The sequence below is a fragment of the Puma concolor genome, chromosome A1, assembly GCF_028749965.1.
Source record: "Puma concolor isolate L17-30 chromosome A1, mPumCon1.1.hap2, whole genome shotgun sequence".
NCBI classification, from domain to species: domain Eukaryota; kingdom Metazoa; phylum Chordata; class Mammalia; order Carnivora; family Felidae; genus Puma; species Puma concolor.
The window spans coordinates 153,627,076-153,652,820 of record NC_141667.1 but is presented as its reverse complement, the minus strand read 5'-3'; the positions used below and the strand labels follow the sequence as shown (position 1 = coordinate 153,652,820).

The 25,745-nt window shown below is 49.5% G+C and overlaps 1 protein-coding gene across 1 annotated transcript; it reads left to right on the top strand.

Moving 5' to 3' along the window:
• The first annotated feature begins 13,297 nt into the window (after positions 1-13,297).
• On the top strand, positions 13,298-24,203 carry LOC112856820 (putative butyrophilin-like protein 10). The gene is made up of 6 exons (XM_025920130.2): positions 13,298-15,028; positions 15,325-15,678; positions 16,273-16,554; positions 17,631-17,822; positions 18,537-18,560; positions 23,117-24,203. The coding sequence occupies exons 1-6, from the start codon at positions 14,935-14,937 to the stop codon at positions 23,773-23,775; spliced, it is 1,605 nt and encodes a 534-aa protein (XP_025775915.2). The 5' UTR covers positions 13,298-14,934; the 3' UTR covers positions 23,776-24,203.
• The last annotated feature ends 1,542 nt before the right edge of the window (positions 24,204-25,745 follow it).

The following is a 25,745-nucleotide window of genomic DNA, read 5'->3' as shown; positions in this document are numbered from 1 at the left end:
GTAATTGCTGAAAGGTCAGCAATGTTCTGGTCTCAAGGCTGTTGAAGGTGATAGTATAAGAGAGACCCATGATCTTCCAGGAGCCAGTGAGGGAACAGACCCACTATAATCACCTGGCAGACCTTGAAACTGCACATCCACCTGTTTCACATATACAACAGATGTATGTGTGGTCTATGTCTGGAAGCTCTTTTTGTTTTCCTCCCATGCTTTGACATGCTTTGATGTTTATTCCTGGAGAACATGAAATAAAGGCTATGTGCCATTTGCCTCTGCTGCTGTTTGCTTGGCAGGGGCAGCCTTGCACATCTACTCAGTATAAGTGTCTGAGAACTTTTTCATCAGGGTGTGGTTACAGTGGGGTGTCTGCACCTGATGCAGGGCGGTGGCAGGGTGGTCCCAGGTGCTCTGCACAGGGGGCATTCTGAGGATTGGCCGGAGATGAGGTGGGGCAGATGCAGGCTTCCTGTACTGCTCCTTGCAGAGGGGACCCTAGAAGGGCAGCAGCAGCTGAACTGGGCATGACTGGTTGTCCTGAGGTGTTCAATGCTGGAGACAACTGGAGCCGAGGCCAGCATGGGCCAGAATGTCCTAGGGTGCTCCTGGTATGGTGGTTGGAGCTGAAGCAGGGTGTGGGCTGGAGGTTGCTGAGGTGCTTCATTCAGTCGGTCCCCTGACAGGGCGGCTGGAGCTGACACAGACATGACCCAAGTGGATCTGGATCACTCTTCCCCCTGGCATGTTGTAGCAAGCCTTCTTCAGCCTAAGTGGTGTGGGCTTGGAGTGTTCTGGGTGCTTTGTGCACGTGTCACCTTGGCATGACAGTTGGAGATGTACTGAGCACCGATCAGGATTGTCTCCATTGGTGCCGTGCGGGCACCACCTTGGTGGGATGGCTGGGACTGGTGTGGGCTAGAGGCTCAGGCCACTGACAGCCCCTGGATCCTGCTTCCATCCATGCCATGAAGGTGGAGGGAGAATGTAAACCATGGTGCTCACCAGCCGCTCCACACAGAGAGAGTTCCAGTAGGTCCCTGCTGTTTGGCAGGACTCAAAGGCTTGCCCTTCTACATTCTAAGGGCTCCTTAAACCATGGATTTCTTTTCTGTGCCCCAAGACAAACAAGTCTGCTCATGTGCTATCACTCCTCACTGCAGTACACAGTGTCAGGGGTGGGGGTTCTCTTCATTACCATGTCTCTCTCTCATACTCTGTGTGATCTCTGTATGTTTTGTTGTGACGAAGCTGTTCAGTTAGCCCTCAGGTCTTCTTCAGGAGGAATTGCTCTATAAGTAGGTGGAGATTTGGTGTCTCCATGCAGGACGTGAATTCAAAGTCTTCTTACATTGCCATCTTGGACTGGACCTCAAACACAAAGACTTTTGAACACCATGTAAGATTCAGGTAGTTTTTAATGGTTGAAACTCTAGGGTTCTCCAACTAGCACATACTTTGCATGAAATAATATTTTAAGTCTAATATTTACCTAGAGAGTCCAAAGTGAACCCCCTAGAGGATCAAGAAGTGAACATATTTGATGATGGATGAAGGGCCATGCACTGTTTGGTAGGAAAAGTGTCAAATTAGTGGCCAGATATCCCCAACCCAATGAGTGTAAAAATAAACATGAGAAGAAGAAATGTGTGTTCAATGTTAAGGGAAACTGATGAAAATCCCAGATGAAAACCGTTTTCGGCACTCAGAGAGCATTCAGCTTCTAATCAGGTTTTAGCTCCATTGGACATGGCATTATAGGAAAGAACTGAAGGAGGGGGGAAAAGAGCAACATCAGGAGTTAGGGCCCTTCAAGAAAAAAACTTAGATAAGACCTTTTTAAGAATAATAAAAATGGTGTTCTCAGATGATGATCAATATCCACTTTTCATATAATTTAGAATCCCTGGGTTAATAATAAGAAGAAGACATAAGTAAGTGGAGAAACAGAAAGGAACAGTAAGTTGAAGAAAGAAGGTGACTTTTTCATTTAACTTATCATACATCAGAACAGAATGTGCATGAAAATTTTAACACCCAACCCTGTCTTGTGGTGCTGAGATTTCAGGAAACTGTGACTTACAGTGTCACCTCCGACCTCCAAAGCACTGGGGTTGAATTAGGGCACAGTGGTCACTAAACGCAAACTGGCCATCAGTGAAACATGTAAGTTTGCATCTTTCTCATGAATAGGAGAGCCAAGATCTTTGCCTTTGTCCCTCACTGTTCTGACAGAAAGCCTACCCCAGTAAAGACTTAGAACATGAATTTCAATGTCGTCTCCTATTAGGGTAATGACAGCAATGAGTGAGAAGTGAAATATACTTGGGAAATGAAAAGCAGCATTTTACACAAATAGAATAGATTAAAAAATAAGAATAGGCTAAATGCATCTCATCTAATCCTGGTGACCCTGCTTTCATGAAGTTAGATGTATTAATGAAAAGTCACAATACCAAGCATGTTTCCTACTGTATGCTCTGGCCAACAGAGCATGAATAAGTACTCTTATTCTTTACAGGTATTTTGAAGATGGCAAACATCACCATTATTGTAAATGAAACACACACAAAAAGAGCCAAGGCGGGGCGCCTGGGTGGCTCAGTCGGTTAAGCATCCAACTCTTGGTTTTGGTTCAGGTCATGATCTCACAGTTGGTGGGTTGAAGCCTGCATCGGGCTTCATGCTGATGGTGCAGAGCCTGCGTGGGATTCTCTGTCTCCCTCTCTCGGACCCTCCCCTGCTCGAGCTTTCTCTCAATCTCTCAAATAAAATAATTAAATAAGCATTTTAAAAAAATAGCCAATGAAAGCCCAGAGAACACAGAAATTTTGGGTTTCCTAGTATTGGTTCTGAGACCACCTCCCCAGCCCTGAATGAGGGGGGCACTTACATCTCCAAGAACTAAAATATCACCAGTGGGAAGTGTTTCCAGCCATGCCCACAGCACATCCATTCCTTGTACCCCGCCACCTCACCCTTCCTTTATGTCAGAAGAGCCACTGGTCCCCAGGAACCAGTGCTCTCAGCAGCACTGAGGAACCACTGCTCCTCAGCAGCCCCCAACTCACAGTCACTTGACCCAGAGATGTGGGACCATCTGTCCAGCATCTAGTGTCTATAAGGCCAAATTTGGGATCTTTCTGGATCCTTCCTGAAGGGGGAGTGGGGACCTGGGAGGCCCTGTTCCATCAGGATCTGAACACTGATGCTTCCACTGATCTTCTCCCCAAAACCCCATGCCAGAAATCCCCAACCTCCGACATTCCATTTGGAAGAGATTCACTTGGCTGTAAGACCTCTCTTTTGGAAAGATTTCTCTTTCCCTAAACTATCCTCTCCTGAAGTAATTCCCTAATTCTTTCCCCAAGCCTTGCCCTAAGGCAACAGAAATAAACCCCCATTTACAAGTTTCCAGAGAAGCTCAGGGGTTACAGGTGGTATTCTTTTCTCAGCTATGTAACAGTTCATTGTGTTATCATCTGAAGGATCAACCTAGGACGACTCTGCTTCCACTGTCACTTGGCTTCTTAGCAGAATTCATTTCCTTGTGGCTGCATGACTGAGAGCCCCAGCTTCTTACTGAATTTCATATGGGTCCACTGTAGATCTGAGAGGGCACCTGAAGTCTCCTGACATGGCATGTTTCCTAGTCCAGCAAAGGGTCTATCTCTCCAGTGTACTAAGTCCTTCCTTATATGATGAATTGTAATCACAGGGGTGCCTTCCTATGGCCTTTGTCGTATTAAATTGTCTAGAACAAGTCACAGGTCCCTCCACACTCAAGAAAACTGACAGTAGAAGCCACCAACTGGGGCAATCCCATACATTTCCGGACACTGACAAAAGTCCCGGGAAGACAAATTTACCCCCGTAGAGAACCACTGCCCTACTCCATAGATGTCCATACACACAGTCACAGGCAGCCTTTCTTTGTAACATAGTTTGGGAAGGTCAAAACTCCTGCACCTTTCTACTTTTTGGCATGTTACATAAAACGGAGTGAGCATCTTTTCTATGCCTTGGAAAATTGTCATTTTCCTCCTAGTTTTGAATCAGCATCCAACCTTTTATCCTTTGCATTTTAAATGTTGTGACACATCTCTGAAAATTACTTTAATGTGAATACTTTTGGTCGCATCAATTACTTTGGGATATCTCCACCTTTTTGTCAAAACTGCTTTCCTTCATTATTTTGAACGTGCTATTTACACTGAGTTCTTCTGGATGGATGTCTGGAGACAACTGAACCTAGGTTATGTCCACATTCCCATGAACAACTGTGTTTGTATGAGTCCACTTACATTGGATTTTAATCTAAACTCTCTTTGCATGTCTTCACTGCACTTGAATCTCTGTTGACCAATTTCCTCTTTGGAAAATCCATTTTGCAAAAATTTTGTGGACTCATCACTAAGCATCAAAGGGGGCAACACAACTACAAGCTTTTCTGGCTATGTGTGAATTTAATAACAGATGCACAGTGACCAATCCCCAACAGACTTTGAAAGAAGCGACACGATACATCAGGGAGAGTGATGCTCATGTTATTTACATACTGTGGTAAGTTATGTTTCTACTGTTGTGTTGTAGGGGCACCAGTGTTTTTCAACAGAACAATCATGAATGAAAAGTTTATATAGTACAATTATATACTCACCGCATCTATATTTTCAGAATGCACAAAGGCAAAATGCTGAAACCAGTAGAAAATATATATGCAAATGGATGAAAATAAGAAAAAAAATTACCACAGACAACAAATGAACCAGAAATTTTTCCTATGAGAATATCCTCAGAAAGACTCTACAGGAGAATACATGAAGCTCTGCACCACTGCCTTCACTTGGAAGGATGTGTGATGACAGGAAAGTAGAAATAGCATTAATGCCCAAGTGTCACAAAATGAAATAGGATAATTGCAAAATATGTTCATTGATAAAGCACTGTCTCAACGTTAAATGCAACTAAATTAATGTGTGTTCCTAGGAAATTACTCTGAATATCAGAAATAGTGAAGAACAAGAAGGTTTATAAAAACTATATATATAATAAAATGTATAATTTTAAATTATAGTTTAAAAAATAATAGGGATTGGAAGGACACCTTGAAATGATTACAAATTTCCCCCATGGAGATAATGAGGATGACCTAGGATGACAGATAAAGAGGACACTAATTTCTACCTATAGATGCATTTCTTATTAAAACTGAAAAGAATCTGTGTTACGATACTACTTGTAAAATTATTTCTGGATTGTGACTATGTGGGTAATTGACTTTCATTTTGATTTTTATGAAATTTATTTTATTTATTAAATTTAGAAAGTGGAAATGCTAGAAGTAGGGAGAAAAAAACGGTAGAAATATATCCAAGCAATAATCAGTTAATAAACATCTGTATGAAAACAATTTCTTCCCCAATTTTTTTCTGTTCATTGTACACTAACATTTTCTTTCGTTACCAGTAACAAAATCAGTATGTCAGCATAAATCTAAATTACTTTTTTTTTGGGGGGGGGGTGGAATCTAACTCTTTATTTCACTTCAAAAGTTCAGCTTTGTTTTGTTTTGTCTTTTAAATATGAAATTTATTGCCAAATTGGTTTCCATACAACACCCAGTGCTCGTCCCAACAGGTGCCTTCCTCAATACCGATCGCCCACCTTCCCCTCCCTCCCACCCCCCATCAACCCTCAGTTTGTTCTCAGTTTTTAAGTGTGTCTTATGTTTTGGCTCCCTCCCTCTCTAATCTTTCTTTTTTCCTTCCCCTCCCCCATGGTCTTCTGTATCAGCAGGTGGAGAATTTCCTTTAGTGCCTGAGCCTGTGGACAGTGTGGAGGCCACAGTTATGACTAGTGCCTCCCAGCATCTCAGTGTTTTGTCCAAACATCAGGTGATGATGTACTTGTGCCTAGGGGCAGTCTGGTAAAGAAACGCAGATATAGAGGTGAGAGTTGGGAGGGCCCCCAAGGATTTCCAATGGCATAGGAAAAAAGGAGAAAAATGCAATAAAATGGAACAGCCTGAGATAATAATGTTAAAGTTCAAAGCTCCTCATAAGGCTAAGGATGCTGTTTTTTTCTGCATGTGTGTGTGTCTATGCATTGGCCTCATTCATTATTTTTTTAAGGTTTTAAAAATCATTAAAATGAATTGTAAGCATGCAGGTGCTATAACACAGGCATCTTTGGAAAGTCCTGTAGGTAGAGCTGACTCAATGTTCTATTTTCTCACTGGTTGGTTGATGCCCAATAGGATTATCCAATTAGCATGCATAATCCTTCTTATCGAATCAGAAGAGGCTTCCAGGAGTTCTCATTTGACTACAATGAATATTACTGGGCTGCTCTTGCCTGGACCAGAGGCTTTGTTTTCTCCAGTGCCTGGCTGGTTTGCTCTGAGTACTGCGATCTGCTACTTCTGGCGGGTGCTCAGAGCTTCTGCCCTAATCCTGAGGAGAGCAAGGTGAGGAGCACGGAGAGGCAGCAGGAAGGGCAGCCCTGAAAGTGCATGAGGTACAGGAGCAGTTTCCCTTACATGGAGAACTTTCCTGGGTCCACGTGCTTCTAAGTGCCCTGAACCCTCGACTCCCAGAGCCCCTTTGTCAACATCTGTGAGCATAAAGCCTGGACAGGATCCCCTGGAGGGCAGAAGGCAGGAAGAATACATTATGACATGATGTGGGGTGTGTGTGTGTGTGTGTGTGTGTGTGCGTGTGCGTGCGTGTGTGTGTGTGTGTGTGTGTGTGCGTGTGCGTGCGTGTGTGTATGTGTGTGTGTGTATGTGAGTGTGTGTCTCCCTGGAATGGCTGCTGCTGTGGGAGGCCCCCTGCAGATACTGCCTGGTTCTGGTAGGTCCTTCCTGCAGATGCTTCCTGGGTGTGCTGGTGCTTTCTCCAGGTGCTGTCTGGTGCCTCAGCATCTCCCAAAGGAAGGGACACCTGAGTTCCCACAGGGAAGAAGGCAGCTCCAGTGGTGCTCATCATTTCCAGGATCCAGGTCTATCCCATCCAGACTGAACTGGGCTGGGGGTCCCCTTCAGTGTCAGCGGTTCTCCAGTCAATCCAGAGAAGAATGAGGCTACACGGCTGTCTTGTGCTTCTTGATTGAGAGAAACGCCAGATGAGTCCCTTCGTAGGATGGGTGCGAAGAATAAGACACCCTGCCATTCCATTGTTCCTTCTCACTGCTTTCCAGAGTTCTACTTTGGGTGATCCCCATGTTACTTCCAGGGTTTATATTGGTGCTTACTGGAGAGACCAGAGAAAGTGTGTCTACACCATCTTGTCCAGGCAGGAAGTTCCCATTCACAGCATTTTTACTGACCCCGGATTCTTCTCCCATTCTGAGCCTATTTATGTACGTTGGTTTTGAGGGTCCTCCAACACAGCAGTCACAACATATACTTCCTATACCCTTTGTCGTTTTGAACTGTATTTGGTTGCCATGGTCTCCAAGTTACACGGTGCTGGAAATAAAGAAGCTGTGCTTGCTACCTTCATCAAAATATAGCAACATCAGCACATTACTGACAACACCCCATTTTATTTGACAGGAAAATTAGGGTTCCAAAAAGAAATCTCCACTTTCTTTGATGCAGCTTATGAATGATTCCAAAAGCTACATCTCTCACTCCCATCTCTGGATTCTCTTTCAGCCCCTCAGATTCCACCTGGACTGTTGGCTGGAGTCCAGCTTCCTTCCTCAGCAGCGATGTTCTCTTTACTTATCGCTATGCCTGGTGTCGGCTTTTTCTTTTTTCACGACCTCCTGCTCTGAACTCCCTTATTCCAATGAGTGATGGGGTATGTAGCATTTGTCCACGTTTCACAGGAAGGTTGGGAAAATTTTAAATGTGACAACACTTAGCTTTAAACCTCCTAAGATTAAAAAAAAAAAAAAAAACTCCTAAAATTTTAGAAAAGATCAAAACTTAGGCCTGTATTATTTTTGCCAGAAGCCAATCTTAGAGGGATTTCAGGATCTTAGAAATGTATGAATAAAGTTGGGAAACAGATGAGGGATAGACAAAAAAAGTATTGTTGCTGTGACTTTCTCCAGAGTGTTAGATGGCCTCTGTGTGAACCTTGACTTCCTCATCAGTTAGTGTGGTTAGTCAGTCACTAACCATGGGCTGTTTCCTGTCGTTATAGGGCAGGTTGTATTTCCTAATCTATCGTGACAAAAAGCAGGTCAGTGGGCCCTGGAAATCAGCAGCAGGGACCGGAGGGATAGATCACAAAGGGAGACAAGGAAAATTTGGGAGAGATGGATGCTCATTATGTTGACACTTTCACAGAACACGTGTGTGTGTGTGTGTGTGTGTGTGTGTGTGTGTGTGTATGTCACACATATGATATATGTTTCAACCAAGCAGTTCTGAAACCCAAAACAAAATGTATCAAGCAGCTTGTTACAAATAAATACTAGATAGAGACCTGAGATTTTTATGAGATAGTAGAGTAGGAAACATGTACATCATCTCTGAAAATATGCCCAAGACTTAGATCCATATACAGTATGGGTGAACAAGATGAGACAAACCCCACAGGGGCATTCTAAGGATGGTCTGTGTAAGCCAAAGCAGGAAGGACCGCCAGGACCAAAGCCAGATTTCCCCAACCTGTACAGTGAGGGAGGGTGTCTTGAGTGTTGTGGGTGTGCACTTGGCAAAAGGGGGCGGTGAATCTTCCTGGTCAGGTGTAGGTTCCCACTGAAGGATTCTGAGGAGGGTCCAGGGATGTGAAGGCCACTTGGGGGCAGACGCTGTGTCTGAGGCAAGACTGGGAACAGCAGTGACTAACTAAACATGGCCTGTGGTCACGAGGCAAGGGTAGATGAGTAGTAGATCATCCCAGGTAATGGACTGCAGGAAAGGGGATACGAGGCCTCACTTGTATGAAACAGGAGTTATTAAAACGGGGGTTGTTTCTGGCCCTTTCACACCTGCTGCATGACCATGGGCTACATGAGGTTTCCTATTAACTTTGCAGCTGGATTTATCTGTATTTATCCTCTAACTTTGATTATCAGCTGAGATGATTTTTGTTTCTTGGTTTTTATTTTCCAGTCCTTGCTGATTTCATATCTCACACGTGGGAAGCTGTAGGAAGGGAAAGTGTCAGCTGGTCAGGGAGCACTGACATACTGCCTTGCTGGTGCAGGGAAAGCTGAGAAGGCCCCAGGCTGCCAGGAAAAGGAACTGACGCTGGATAAAGCCAGAAAGGTCAACGTGCCATAAACCATTAAAACTGCAGATTAGAGGCAATCGACACAGTGTCAGGAGATGAGAAAGAAAGCGGCTCAGGAAGGCCCAGTCTAAGACGGAGATGAGAAGGACCCGGAAGTCCGCTCTTCCAGGGAGACGCAGAATCCACGCCTACTCATACAGCAATGTCTCCGGAGGAACTGAGCATCAGGACAGACAGACTCTGGCAGTGCGGGGACCCCACTCCTGGTTCTGGGAACTGCATGGGGAGGGACAGCAGGGAGGGGCTGTGTGTAGATCCACCTGTGCAGGACACAGAAACAAACCCACAGTTTAAAATGGCAACTAGAAGGTAAAGGAGCTCACCCTTCACCAGATATTGGGGGGCTTCCTGGAACTGTCCCTGGGTCCTGTTTCTCCTGCAACTCAGTAGCGCTGAGTCCTAGCCCACACCAGGCCCAGATGCCCTGGAGGCCAGAGAAGGATCAGCAGAGCAACTAGGCTGTAAAGGAAGCAGAATTCTAAGTCTGCCAAGTCGCGCGGGATCCACACAGTGTATTGGGGAGCAGGTGGAGGAGGGGAGGGGAGGACGTAGAGGGGAGCTGGAGAATGAGGAAGGAGGACAAGGAGGGGAGGAGGGTGAGGATAGGAGGAGTGGAAAGGAGAGGAGGGGAAGGGAGGAGGGAGAAGCAGATGAGGACAGGAAAGGTCAGAGGGGGAAGTGAGGGAAGAGAGGAAGGGAAGGATGGGGAGAAAGAGGGGGAGTAGGAAGAAGAGGTAGAGGAGGGGAAGGGAAGAGAGGGAGTATGGGGAGGAGGAAGGGGGGAATCAGAGGGGAGGAGAAGTGGGAGAGGGGAGAAGAGGAGGAGAGGTGAGGAGAGACAATGAGGGATGAGGATGGGGGAGGAGGGGTGGGCAGGAGGAGTAATAAGGGGAGGAGGATTGGGATATGAAGAGGAGGAGGGGGAGGGGAGGAAGGAGAGGTGAGCACCAGCATGAGGTGGAGGAAAGGGGAGAGAATGAGGGAGGAGGGGGGGAGGAGAGGAAGTGGGGAAAAGGGGAAGGGGAGAAGGGGAGGAGGAGGCAGAGGAGGGGAGGGGAGTAGTGAGAGGGGAAGAGAAGTGGGAAACGGGATTGAGGGGAAGGAGAAGGTGAGGAGTGGGAGGAGACCATGGAAGGGAAGAGGGTGGGGAGGAGAGATGAGCATGCGGAGGTCAGGGTAGGAGGGGAGAGGATGACGTGGGGGGAGGAGGAAGGGTAGGGAGACTGATGGGGAGGGGAATAGGGGGAGGAGCCAGAACATAAACTCCCCTGGAGGAGGGAAAAGAATTTCCTCCCTATTTCACTAGAGCCTTCCCAGGGCCACAAAGGCCCCACGCAAAGGTTTGGGGGTACGAAATACCATCAGACACTGGATGACCCAAGCCCTTCCCTTCCCAGGGCCACAAAGGCCCACACAGAGGTTTGTGGGTAAGCACTACCACCAGGCACTGGAAGACCCAATCCCTTGCCTTCCCAGGACCACAAAGGCCCACACAGAGGTTTGTGGGTAAGAACTACCACCAGGCACTGGGTGAGCCAAGCGCTTGCTTTCCCGGGGTCACAAAGGACCCATGCAGAGATATGTGTATAAGAACAACCACCAGGAATTGGATGACCCAAGCGCGCCATTGCATTGACACCACGGTGTTTCTCTGGGGACATCTCACCTTTCCTACCCACCCGAACCACATGGCACCTGTGCCATCTGTCTAAGGGACGCGCCCCACCCCTCCCAGCTGCTCCTTCCCCTGGAGGAGCCCCTGAGGATCTTTTGGTGGAGGCACTGCCCCCTTGTTCACTGAGGCCAGTGCACGACACGGAGGGCCTCTCAGAGATCACGTGAAAGGGGACCTACTGTGCAGAAGGAGCCCTCCCATTGTAGGACTGGAGGCCAGGGAGCCAGAGGAGGGGGTAGGTCCTGCAAGGGGGTGGCCAAGGCGGTGCCTGCGCCAAGCCATAAAGTCCCAGTGGACTTGGAGAGCTGAGCCAAGTACCCGTGATGGGGTTGGGGGAGGGCACACACCAGCTTAAATGCTGGGAGGACCCAAAAAGACTCTGTGAGCACAGCCCAGGGCAGGAAGCAAGAGACTGGCATGTGGCAGGGGCAGATGGGCGCGGGGTGGTGGGGGGGGGGGTGACGGGGAGGGGCCTTTCAGCTCTCCTAGGGCCTCTGCCCTCTGTAGGACAGACCCTGCAGGGAGCCTGGCTCAAGGCAGGTGCAGGTGCTCGTGGACCACACAAGCTCACTAGGTCCTGGCGCATCCCTGGAGGAGGGTGCTGGACTGCACTCGCATCCCTACAGGGGGCGCCCGGGAGCCCGCAACTTGGAGATTTCCCTTCTACCTTGTGTTTTCCATTTGTTTTTTTCTTTTTTTCCAGTTGCGGTGACATTCCCATAACACAAAGTCAACCACATTGAAGTGAACGATCCAGTGACATGCAGCACACTGACACAAGCTTGTACGGCCACCACCTGGATCTCGTGCCAGAACAAACCCCCGAACTGCTTTGTGGTTATATTTCCCCCCTCATCCCCACTGCCTGACAACCATCAATCTGCTCTCTGTCTGTCTGCATGTACCTGTCCTGGACATGCCATGGCAATGGGACTGTAGAAGTCTGGGCCCCCTGTGTCCTTCCTTCCACCTGCACTCAGGGAGCCTGTCCCCATCTGGGGTTTATCCCTGCCCCTGAGGGCCTTGGTTGCTCTCTCCAGGAGCTCTTCCCACTCAGGTAAAAGGCTGCAGACCATGTGCATGCTCACCAAGGACCACTTGTCCAGGTGCGCCCACCTTCAGGATCCATTCCATCACGGCTGCCAAACCCCTTAGGTGCTTCCTCTAATGTCACATCCCCAGTCCTCCATCCTGACTCAGAAGTATACCCAACCTGGGTTTTAGATGATGTCATTATCCGCTTAAAGCAATGCACAGAGAGATGAAAATGAGTGGCAGCATAACTCTTCGTATTTATATAGAACAGGGGAGCAACTTGATTACCAAATAGTTCGCTCTCCTGATAGGAACACAGAGGACGGTGTGGGTTGGCAGCATCAGTCCCTGTGTGAACACGGATTTGGAAAGGGGATACAAATCTTCAGTCCATAAAAATCTGCTGAATTCAACCAAATATCCCACCTCCAGGAGGGACGCAAACTTTCCCTGTTTTTTTCCCTCCAAAACTCTCCCAAAAATGTGCAGACTTTTGGGTCAACAGGAGGGAAGAACAGGTAGGGTTCAGGCCAGTGTCTTACTCACACAAGGGGTAATGGGGCTGAGTGTTCTGAGCCCAGCCCAAGTCAGGTCCCCAATGAGGAAAGATTGTCATGGCCCCAGACATGGAGGAGGAGGTGGCCTGATTTCCTGCACAGGAGTCTGGGGTGGGGGTGAATGCTAGAATTTGACCAACTTCAACCTGAACATGAGAAACTTTCCCAAAGGGACCAGGCCCAGCCTGTCCAGGACTGGAGGTGTTTTGATAATGCAGAAACTTTATCTGAGTCCCCCAGCCTCTGCCCTTGGCCTGGATCCACGCACTCAAGAGCCAGGTCTCCACCTAGGATCCTGGCCCAGCCCAGATAGCTATCCTCACCCCGGGGGTTCCTTGCTGGGTCTTTCTCTCTCCCCTTATCTCCTGCTACCAGGACCTTGCTCCCCAACACTCAGTGTGTTCAGTTCTGTCAAACACACCCTTTAAGAAGCCCTTGGTTTATTTATTTTTTCTATTGCACCTTCCAGAAAGGCACAGTTGGTCATTTTTCCAGAAAGTCCTAGGATTCTACAGAAGCTGGGGAGCTCAGACGCTGCTCTCTCCTATCACGTCTGGAAGACTTGTTCTACACCTTCCTGGAACTTGTGGAGAAGTCAAGCGATCCCCTCAAGGCCACAAAATCTCCCTGGGATTTTACAGCCCTACTACTATTTGGAAAGGTGAGTACTTTCTATTTTAAGGGCACTCATCCACATGTCTGTGTTCTCCACCCCTCCCCTATTCTTGAGTGACAGGGAGACCCCAGAGGCTTTCACCAAAGGAAGACAAGCATGGAAGAGAATGAGGGCAAGTGCCAACATACCTTCTCATGCCAGTCCTGCATGAGGAGGTGCTGGGCGGAATTGCCTAGACCAGCACATGTGGTTCAGAACACTTGTTCTCAAAGCTGAGTTCATAAATAATAAATCTTCGGAGTATGCTGGCCTCAGGCCATGTCTGTCTAGGAGCCCTCTGGCTCGAGTGCTCCCTCCTCCAACTGCGAGTTTCCTTGGGCTGTAAGGGGGTTGACTCTGGCCTTGGAGTTGCCTGACCAGGGGGTGGCTTTTCTCTCCCAGTGTGCTCATGTTCCATGACAGAGCACAGCCAGAGGTCGGGCAAGGCTCCTACACAAACAGGTGAGGAGACAGAGCCCGTTCACAGGAGGATGTGTCCATGGTGTTTTGCAGACACATGACTACAAGAGAAAGGTCATCCACAAGTAGGTGGACACAAGAGCAGGTGGCCACTGTTGTGTCTCTGTCTCTAGGGTAAGCAACTTGTGCAAGAGTAAGAGGGGCCAAGATAGTGAAAAGGGACCTTTCTCTCCCCTAGCCATGTTTCCTTCACTTCCGTTAGCCTCCCAGTGTTGACTCATCCCCCACCAAGACAGAGAGAGAGAGAGAGAGAACAAGAAAGAGAGACAGAGAGAGATAGAGTAGGAGAGGGAAAGAGACAGAGACAGGGACGAAGAAAGAAAGAGACAGAAACTGAGAGACAGACAGAGGCAGAGACAGAGATATAAACAGAGACAGACAGACAGAGAGAAACTGAGAGAGAGACAGAAACTGAGACAGAGACAGAGGCAGAGAGAGACAGAGAGATACAGAAACAGGCAGAGAGAGACAGAGAGATACAGAGACAGACAGAGAGAGACAGAGACAGACAGCAACAGAGAGACAAAAAAACTGACAGACAGGTACAGAGAGAAAGAGACAGAGAGAGACAGAGAGAGAAACAGAGAGAGACATACATAGAGAGAGAGACAGAAACAGAGAGACACACAGACAGAGACAGAGAGAGATGGGACACAAATAGAGACAGAGATAGAAACCTAGAGAGACAGAGACAGACAGAGATAGACAGAGACAGAGACAGGAACAGAGACACACAGAGACAAAAACAGAGAGAGACACACAGAGACAGAGAGACATGAGACACAAACAGAGTGAGACAAATAGAAACCAAGAGAGACAGAGACAGAGAGGGATAGAGAGAGACAGAGACAGGAACAGAGACAGACAGAGAGAGACAGAGACAGAAACAAAAAGACACAGAGAGAGACAGAGACAGAGAGATACACATAGAGACATAGATAGCCAGGTACAGAAACAGAGAGACAGAGAGAGAGACAGAAACAGAGAGATAGAGAGAAAAAGATAGAGACAGAGACAGAGACAGAAACAGAGAGAGACAGGACAGACACAGACAGAGAGAGACAAAGACAGAAAGAGACATAAACAGAGAGAGACAGAGGCAACATACAGAGACAGAGAAACAGGCAGAGAAACCGAGACAGAGACAGGCAGAGATAGAGAGAGACAGAGACAGAAAGACAGAAACAGAGGGAGACAGAGACAGAAACCGAGAGAGACAGAAATTAACTCAGTTCTGCCCTGTCTCCAATATCTGGGGCTCAGGCCTCTCTGTCTCCAGCAGCCATGGCAAACACACAAGGTCGAGACATCTTTCCACCCAGCTGCTCCATCATCTTCCTCCTCCTGCAGCTTCTGTCCTGCAGCCTCTCTGCAAACGGTAGGAGAACTCTCCCCGCCCTCCCATGAGCCATGTTAGGAGGGAGCCTGTGCATGGACAGGAACACAGTAGGGGGCTAAACTGGATCCAAGCAGTCCTTCCCTGGGGACCCTGGACAAGGGCATGGGGTGTTGTTGAAGAACCTGCGTGTGGGTGGGTGTCCCCTGGGCGTGGGCAGGGGAAGACACTGGGCACAGGCTGGGGGGGCGGGGGGGGACCCTGTGCCCGGTGGGGGGGATGGCCCATGGTCTCCTCTCACCTGGCCTAACCCATGCTTTCTGCTATGACCTCATAAGGGAAAGCCGATTTCTCTGTCTCTGGTCCCGGCCAACCGGTCCTGGCTATGGTGGGGGAAAGTGTGAAGCTGCGATGCCATCTGTCCCTCAATATCAGTGTGAAGGACATGGAGGTGAGGTGGTACAGGGAGGAGCTGTCCCCAGCTGTGCACCTGCGCAAGAAAGGCAAAGATGTGCCTGAAGAGCAGATGTGGCAGTACGACGGCAGGACGACCTTCCTGATGTCCGGGCTGGCCCAAGACCAAGCTGTTCTGACCATACACAATGTCATGGTGTTCGATAACGGGACCTTTCATTGCAAGTTCAAAGATGGCATGGCGTCTGCAGAGACCACCCTGTGGCTAAGAGTGGCAGGTAAGGGTCGCCACTAGGGTCTCTGGTCTCCCCTAGCACTTATCCTCCAGCTGCAGATCGTCTGATCATGGCCCAAGCCTGAACGCATCCCACGGCATGCACAAACACATATGCAGTGGCCTGGGCCTGTCCCACAGCTTGCGCTAACATGTTTGGGCCTGGCTTGAGTGCGTCCCACAGCATGCTCTAATGTGTTTGTGTCGGTCTACACGTGTCCCACAAAATGCGATAATGCACTAGAACAGGCAGGTTCTGGACGCCTGGCTCATTTTCTAAGTCGGCTTCTGTTACCCACACTGACCCCAGAAAGAAAGGAACGGAAGTATGGAGAGAAGGAAAGAGGCAGAAAGAGATACAGAGAGAAACAGGAAAAGACACCGATTTTGCAATACAGGAAAGGTATTTGATCTTCCTGGGCCTTTTCTGTTTTGTTCTGTGGTTTCTCAGAAGAGGGTAGCATATATGGCATATAAATATTACACAGAGCAAGTAGTCTGAAAAACCCTGATACCTGCTGGAAATTTTCAGGATCTGTGCTTTTCTGTCAGAAATGGTAATGGTTGCAGAGGCTGCAAAGCCTGTCTCTTCCCACAGGGCTGGGCTCTGAGCCCAGAATCCAAGTGCGAGCTGGCCAGGATGAAGGTATCAGGGCAGAGTGCACCTCGGAGGGCTGGTACCCAGAGCCCCAGGTGGAGTGGAGAGACTTCAGGGGACAGACCCTACCTTCCATGACCAACCTCACAGTGTCGCCAACAACGGGCCTCTTTGCGGTGGTGTCCAATGTGACTGTCTGGGACAGGGACGTGGGGAACCTCTCTTGCTCTATCTCCAACCCCCTCCTCCAGGAGAGGATGGAGGCCAAGATCTGCCTACCTGGTGAGTGTTCTGCTCCATCCAGGCCTCAAGAGCTCTGAGCACCACAGACAGTCAGTAGTTAATATCCAATACTCCGCATAGTTCCTTGTGATGAGACCTTGTGAGATCTAGTCTGTCAGCTTCCAACTATACAACACAGTAGTTAACTATAGTTTCCATGCTGTATGTCACCTCTCTGGGTCTTATTTTATAACTGGAAGTTTGCACCTTTGACCCTCTTCACCCATTAGCTTCCCGATCTCTCACCTCTGGAAACCACCAGTCTGTTCTCTGCATCTATAAACTAGGCTTTCTGGTTTTCTGGAGGTTTGGATGGTGTTTTGTTTCGTTTTAGATTTCACTTATCCGTGAGATCCTACACATTTTTCCCTGTCGAACCTCACTTAGCAAAGTGCCCTCAGGTGCATCCATATTATTGAAAATGCCTGTATTTCCTTCTTGTTTATAGCTGAATAGCATCCCTTTGTACAAATATATATATTTTTCTTTATCCTTTCATCCATAGGTGGACACTTGTGCTGTTTCCGTATCTTGACTATTGTAAATAACACTGCAATAAATGTAGGGTGCATTATCTTCCTCAGTTAATATTTTTGTTTTCTTTGGATTAATACCCAGAAGTGGATTGATGTGGTAGTTCTATTTTTATTTTGGGGGGGAACGTCCATCATCTTCTCCACAGTGGCTGCACGGATAGCTCCTTTCGTATTAGCAGTAAACAGTATTCCCTTGTCTGGATGAACCACAGCCTGTTTATGCTTTCACATTCTGAAGGACACCTGGGGGCTTCCAAGTTTCACTCTGTATAAAAATGTCCTTCTAAACAACCTCAAGTTTCAGAAAATTTGCAGGAATGATACACAGAATGCAGACCCACTCAGTATTTAACCTTTTGCCTTTTGTCTACCATCTCTCTCCTGTGTGTCTGTCCATGTCTGTCTGTGCAAAGGCACACACATGTTTTCAGGTCATGTCAGGTTAGTTCACAAGCACCTGCCCCCTGACTCATTAACCCTATGGCATGTGTGTCCTAAGAACACAGGCGCTCTCTTACCTTGGCTTTCTCGCCTCCCCAGACCCTCTTTTAGCTCAGTTGTCCAGAAGTTTCCCATCAATGGTGTGGAGGACAGTGCTGCCTGTGATCCTCATTGTAGTGGGACTTGTAGCAATTGGAGCCACCTGTCTTTTCTGGAAACGTCAGAGGGACAGGGATAGGGTACAGCTGGAAGAAGAGAAACTGTACAGAGAAGAGGAGCAGCTGTCCCAAGGTAAGCAGGCCCCAGTGGGACAGACGTGCCCCTTCCAGCCGGGCCACTCATGTGGAGCCCTACATGAAGGCTCTCCTTCGTGCACCCTCAAGCACAGGAGGAATGGGAGAGACCTGCCCAGGCCCCAGCTCAGGGACTGCCCACCTACCATATGCCCCGTGAGATCCTTCATCACTAAGAGGTGCTTGGCTGCTCTTCACTGGGTGACTTGGGGAAGGCTGGCGGGTCTCTGCTGGGGAGACAGATGTGAGCTTGAACCTGGGAAAGTCTATCAGTCGAGGGTGATGACAACATCCTGAAAATGCTCAAGCAACAAATACAGCAGCAAGCCTGTCACCTGAGAGGATCTTGTTGTGAGCGCGGGGATCATCATCAGTATGGATCATTCCACTCGCCTGTCTGCTCTCCTCCCTGCCTCCTGTGTCCTTGCTCATAGCTGTCAGGCCCCGATCTGGGGAACAGGCCAGAGATGTGTCTTTATGACAGACATGGGAAGGCTGGGCCATCAGGCTACGCCCCACAAAACCTTTCCCTAGGAATACAGTGACCTGGATTGTTTTTTGGGCACTGAAGAAGGGATATTTGCTCTTCCTTTACAGGGTCCCTGCGAGAGCTCATTACATCCTGTTTTGACTTAGCTTCACAGAACATGAGCTTTCACCCCATCTGGTCAGTGCAAACCCTACAGTTTCACATCTTTCTGTTTCATTGCAGGCTGGCCAGAGGACGTCATCTATGGTGAGGACTATGTAGGGGCTGGAAGCGTCTGCTCCCTGAATGTTTGTTTATGTGTGCACACGTGTGTGTGCAGTGTGCATGTATGTGTGTATGTGTGAGTGCTGTGTGTGCATGGTATACATTTATGTGTTCACCTGTGTGCCTGTGTGCCATATGCACATTTGTTAGTGTGTGCACATGCACATGTGTGGCGCTTTGTGCACATAAGTACACATGTGTTCTCGTGTGTGCAGTGTGTGCATGTGTATTTATGTGTGCATGTGTATGCACATGTACTTGTGTCTGTGCATATATGTGCATGTGTGTGCACGCATGTGTTTTTATGTGCACGTGCACTTGTGGACACGTATTGCACACATGTGTGCGCATGTACTTGTGTGTGCACGCATTGCACACATGTACTTGTGTGTGCACCCACGTGCACATGTGTATTTGTGTGTGCACATGTACTCATGTGTGTGTGTATGCATGTGCATGTATGCGTGTGTTCTCCTTTCTATTCCAGGGTGCAGAAATGCTGTGCTAAATGCTGGTTCTATGGCTGTAAACACCAAGTTTTGCTGCCCTGAGAGACCTTAGCTCCTGTTTACTGCCTGAGGGACAGACAGGCTGCAGGGCCCGGGCAGCGAGAGAACTAGCTCTTCCAAGGAACAGCCACTGTGGGGGACACTGTTAGCACAGAGTGCGGAGCCAGTGCCTTTCTGCCCCAGGGCACCATATAGGTGGGAAGCATGGGGGGAGAGTCTGGCTGTGGAGAGGGACCCCCAAGGACAGGAGGGGCAGTACTGCGAGCCATGAGCTGGGCAGATGAAAGCAGGAAGGGGATCTGGGAACACCTGTCCCACCACAGCCACATGGTGAGGGCCCAGGAAGAGACAGAGAGAAGCCAGTCTCCATTCATTCATTCAGTTACAACCATGATCAGATATCTTCTGTGCAAGCAACTGGCCTCCATTAATGAATGTACAGCTTCCTCCTGTCCTCATGGAGCATAGAGTCTATGTGGGGATGTGAGCCACAAGTCAGCATTTGTTTTTTTAATTATTAAATCTGGAATAACTGTGATAGGAAAGAGCCAGAATACTAGGAGGATGGCCAGGAGCATGTTCAAGTGGGATGTCCAGACCCCTGGGAATGGTGGGGTGCCAACATCTAAATGAAGGAGTGGGTAATGGCAAGACCACAGCTATACGAGGAGGGGTGAACTCGCCCCTGTGGCAGGGAGAGTGGGGTCTGTGGTGTGTGACAGCTGGGCATGTGGAAGAGGTACCAACAGGGCAGGAAGGCTTGTGTGTGCCCCTGCAGAGCCTGGGAGGCTGAGGTAGAGGCCTGGACTTTACAGGAAGCACCGTGCAATATGAGTGAGAACCTGTAAGCAGGGGAGCAGCACTGATGGAGGAGAGGATACAGCCCCGAGATGGGTCCTGGGGCCACAAGTAGCACAGTCCAGAAGGGGCAAGGCAGAGGGAGCAGCCCAAGGTGACCCCCAGCTGCATAAGTCTCTGGCCCTTCTGGCTCCATCTAACAGAAGGTTTGGGGCAGATTTGGGCCAAATAAGTGAAAATCACCATGGACCTCCTAAGACTGAGCTGTTCTCAGACATCCTGCTAAGGATGTCAGATGAATCATTGGATATGCGAGTCTGGAACTCTCAGGAGAAATCGGGACTGGAGACCGGAATTGTGGTCCATGGCAAATATCTGGTATAACTGAACGTGTGAGTGCTACATTTTTTGCTACACCTAAAATTATTCTTTAAAAATTTCTCTTTGGAAAAGAATTAAGATTTTTTAAAAAGGGAAGATACAGGGAAACAAGAAAGATCCAAGATCTAGCGTTGGAGAACCCTGGTATTTGAAGGTTAGAGCAGTGGTTGTGGGAGGGCCAAGGGAGACTTCACCGTGGAAATGTGCAGGTGCAGTGTGTTGAAGGAGCATCAACTTTCGTGCACCTGAGAAGTAGAGTCAGGTCAACCCGGGAAAATGGCCCAGAAAAACTGGCAAGCATGGTACAAAGAGAGGCGTCTCCTGTGGAGAGAACTGGGAGGGAGGTCTCAAATTTATTGCCTGTGTAGTAGAGCTAAGACTTGGTGAGTGGGGAATGGGAAGGTTCTGTTTGTGTTTGCTGTGGTTTTACTTTGAGGTCCGTGGCAGGAGAGCATGCCTGTTGCCTAAAAGGAACCATGTGGCGTGAAGATGCCTGAAGCCTGAAGGGAGGAAGAAAACCAGTAAGAGAATGACGATGCAGAGAAGATAGTCAGCAGCTGTGGATGGGATGGAGCACAGGTCTACACTGTGGCCAGGTGGGGGGTGGTGTGCAAGGGTCCAGCGCATATGTGATGGACAGCACAGGAGAAGATTCACAGCCAGGTGTGGGTGGTGTGCAAGAGGAATCAGTGTACACAGGACACAGACTGAGATCCAGGGACAGGTGTGGGTGGTGTTCAAGGGAAGCCAGTGCACCAGGACACAGGATGAGCTCCAGGGACAGGTGTCAGTGTGTGCAAGAGGAGTCAGTGCACAAGGACACAGGATGAGCCCCAGGGACAGGTGTGGGTGGTGTGCAAGAGGAATCAGTGGACAAGGACACAGGATGAGCTCTAGGGACAGGTATGGGTGTGTACAAGAGGAGTTAGCAGACAAGGACACAGGCAGTGCTCCAGGGACAGGTGTGGGTGGTGTACAAGAGGAATCAGTGGACAAGGACACAGGGTGAGCTCCAGGGACAGGTGTGAGTGTGTACAAGAGGAGTTAACACACAAGGACACAGGCAGTGCTCCAGGGACAGGTGTGGGTGGTGTGCAAGAGGAGTCAGCACACAGAACACAGGATGAGTTCCAGGGGCAGGTGTGGGTGGTGTGCCAAAGGAATCAGTTCAGAAGGACACAGGATGAGCCCCAGGGACAGGTGTGGGTGATGTGCAAGAGGAGTCAGCACACAAGGACACAGGATGAGCTCCAGTGACAGGTGTGGGTGACAGGTGTGCAAGAGGAATCAGTGCACAAGGGCACAGGTGGTTCTCCACAGTCAGGTGTGCTGTGGTGTGCAAGAAGTCACTATAGAATATTTTTGTATCAATGTCAATTGTATGGTTTTGATCCTATTACTGTGGGTTATATGAGACGTTATCATGGGCATATTGTGTATGGTATTTTGCAACCTCTTTGTAAGTCTCAAACTGTTTTTTGACATGAATATTTTTTAATGATGAGGGAATTTGGAATAGAAGGAGCCGGGCCCATTGTTCAGCTAGTGAGTCCATGTTTGGCCATCATAGATATGAACATGGGTGGGCTCAATCTGCATGGCCCGGACTCTACAGGGAAAGGGTTTGTATGGAGCAGAGGGTGAAGACTTCAGGAAGCAGCAATGAGAAATCGGGGAGAACATTTAGTCTTTGCTGGAAAGCGAAAGGGAGCAGGGTTCCTTCCAGAAGGAAGTAGAGACCGGGGAGAAAGTTGTGGTTCTGTTAGAAGGAGAGCGTGTGTGCTGTCCAGCTGACAGGGATGGATGGTCAGGAAACATGAGTGTCTGGGGCATCGTATGCAGACCCGAGCAACCAGCAGCATGCCTACTGAATGGGCAAGGGTGGACACCAGCCATGAGGTTTCTGTTGTCGTGAAGGTGCCTGCACAGGCAGCTGGGGCTCCCAGCTGATCCCCACCCTCCCTGCCTCTCAGGTGTAGACAGACCCTCCCCCAGGTGACATGATGAGGGCCTGAGGGGTCTGAGAAGGATGGTGGGACAGGAGAGAAGGAATCTGTTTTGGAAGGTGTTCATCTCAGTTTGTGAGGCTGCTAAGGTGTCTCTCAGGGTTTTCCAGATGGGATCTCCCCTTCAGTGGTTGACCCCAGAGCTGTCCAATGGCATCAATGCACCTGTGACCTCATCTCATGTCACCCTGTCTCTTCACGTGTCCTCCTATGTCTTTCTCTCTATCTCTGTCTCCCTGTGTCTTTCTCTGTGTCTCTCTTCCTCTGTCTCTGTCTGTGTCCATACCTTTCTCAGTCTCCCTCTATCTCTCTTCCTGTGTCTCCCTATGTGTATCTCTCCTTGTTCTCCTTGTCTCTGTCTCTGTCTCTCTCTTTCCTTGCCTCTCTCTGTCTCTGTCTCTCTATCTCTCTCTCTATGTCTACCTGTGTCTGTCTGTCCCTGTCTCTGTCTCTCACGTGCACGCCCACATAGCCCCCCCACACACAAGTGCATATGCACACACACATGCACATCCACATCCATCCTGACACACGGGGCCCTGGGAGCAATGCCTATCTCACAGTGTGCCCCCCTGTCCCCTCATAGGAATCCCCCCTGGCTCTCCCTGGCTCCCCCTGGAGCCGCCTCTGCTGCCCTGGGATGGCCTGTTTGCACAGGATCCTGGACAGAGAAAGGGACTCACAGGGAGCCGCCTCCGCTGCTCTGGGATGGCCTGTGTGCACAGGGTCCTGGACAGAGAACGGTGACGCACAGGGATTCCCAGGGAGGCATGGTTCCACCTCCATGCAGGAGCACAGGTTGGGGACCCCAACCCCTAAACCTGATCCTCTCCTCTTCCCGCAGTGAGCCCATCCCTGGACCCTGACACTGCAAGCCCCAAGCTCGCTCTCTCTGAGGACAGGAAGACTGTGAGGCGGCTGTTCTTTGAACAAGAGCTGCCCAACGCCCCCAGCAGATTCGACCAGGACCCCTGTGTGCTGGGCCTGGAGCAGTTCTCAGCTGGGAGGTATTACTGGGAGGTCCAGGTGGGGCACAGGAAGGCCTGGAACCTGGGCGTGTGTCTGGAGAGCTTGGATCGGAAAGGAAGGATCCCCAAGTCCCCTCAGCACGGACTCTGGGCCCTGGAGCTGTACAAGAAGGGGTTCTGGGCACTTGCCTTCCCAAGAGTTCGCCTGCACCCTTCGGAGCCCCTGCATCGTGTGGGCGTTTTCCTGGACTGTGATGCAGGCAGAATCTCCTTCTACAGCGTGAGCAATGGATCCCTCATCTACGCGTTCTCTGGACTGTCCTTCTCGGCACCCCTGAGGCCATTCTTCTGCCTCTGGACACATGACCCCAGCCCCCTGACCATCTGCTCAGAACGGCAGCCCCCAGAGGCCTTGGGGCCTCCTCAGGGTGAGGGACAGGACAGGTGGGAACCCTCCTCCAGCAAGACCCATGATCTCCCTGCTCCAGCCTGTCACCAATTTGGGGGAGATGTATCCATTCTAAGTCCCAGCTAGATCACATACAAGGGTGCACCTTTCTGGATGATCCTGTGTTATCTCCACTTTCCTTCCCTGTAAAATACTGACAAAATATTATGGGCTGAATCATGTCCCCTCCAGTTCACATGTTGAAGCTCCAACCCCCAGGGCCTCAGAATGGGGCTATATTTGGAGATGGGGTCTTTACAGAGGTGGTTCAGGTAAAAGGAAGTCACTAGCATAGGCCCTGATCCCATCTGATCCCATGTGACTGGGATCCTTAATAGAAGAGGGGATCAGGGCATAGACACACATAGGGGACAACTGTGTAAGGACACGGGGAAGAGATGGTGTGTGGACGCCAGGGAGAGAGGCCTCAGGAGGAACCAGCCCTGCCACACCTGGATCTCATGCTTCCAGTTCCCAGGACTGGGAAAAAATAAATGTGTTGTTTAAACCTCCCAGTCTGTGGTATTTGTTACAGAGACCAAGCTGACTGTTACACCATATCATTACATGCTGTGGGGTGATTTTCTGAAATGAATTTAGGGCATATGTTTAATGTTGAGCCTAGTGCCAGACATGAAGTAGTTGCTCCGTAAATGCTAGCCTTGCTCATTCCCTCCTCTCCCACCTTCTTCCTGTTCACACCCCTCTCCTACCTACCCACTTCCCCTTCTCCTCCACTCTCTGACACTCACAAAGTCCCAGTCATCTGGTCTACCTTGGATGCCTCTGTCTTCCCACCTCACCATGGCAGGTCGGTGCAGACAGAGCTACGTTGAGGCCAAGCCAAAGATTCCAGGGCTCCCTGAGGTTGGTCAGGGTTGAATCAGGGCATGTGGGCAGAGAGAGTAGCCTAGACACAAGTGTGGATGTGGAATCAAACAAGGCATGAGCATGGAGGGAAGATGAGACTCAAACCACTGCCAGAAGCTGCTTCCACCCTACTTACGGGTATGATGATGGAGGGAAGCTGGAAGGAGCCTGGGAGCTCCTGGGGAGAGCGCTCAGGGCTCCCCAGTGAGGCTGGTCCCCTGAGTGCTAGGAGAGGCCAATGGGGGCATGAGCAGGATTGGGATGGTCCATCATGTGCCTCCCCTGGCTGAAGCTGCCAGATCTGATGTAGAGTGAAGGCTTGCCCCCCAGACATGGAAGGGGTCTTTCTCCCAAGGAGGGTCCCTGGGCTGTGACCCCATGTGACCTTGAGGGTAACTCAACACTCACTCTGTGCACATTCTGTTGGTTAGTGTGTGTGCTCACACCCAGACATGAAAGAGAGATTCTACCTTAAGCAAGTTGTGTGCATTTGCACATAACATGGGAATGTCTCATTTCATCCCAATGCCCCCCAACCCAGAGGGCTGTGTTGCTGCTCCCTAGAGATGGGGACCCAGGATGTGCACAGTAAGGGCCCCATGGTGGCCATGATGCACCTGCATCCACTGCTGCACTGGGAATGCCCTCCGATTTCTCCCAAGCCTACCCGTCGTCCCAGGATGCCCTTCTGCCATGGGGCACAGGCCTCCCAGTGCCCACCTGCAGGGCTCATGGGGGCAGAAGGGTGCCCTACAGAGGGGTCACAAAGTGGAGAGGCAGCTGTGGGGGTCCACGTGGGCCTCCAGCTCCTCCTGGGTTCAAAGGGCATCAGGCAGTCACAGGTCAACATCATAATGTAGGGACAACATGGGTCATGATGAAGGATGCACTTGTGTTGGAAAAGAAGAAGGAAGGAAGAAAACTTGGGGAAACTTGGAGCAGATGTCTGCAGAGCAGATGTCCAGGCAAACACTTGCAGCTCCTAAGAAACTGCAGTGAGTTCAGTTGTAGCCCCCAGAGGATTTGCCCACCCAGGACCTCAGAATGTGGCCTCATGTGAAAATGGGGTCTTTGCAAAGGTGATAAGGTCGGGGGTGGATCTTGAGGTGACAGCATTCTGGATCAGGGAGGATCTTTATGAGACAAGGGAGGGGGTTTGAGACAGCCATGTGGTGATGGAGGCCACA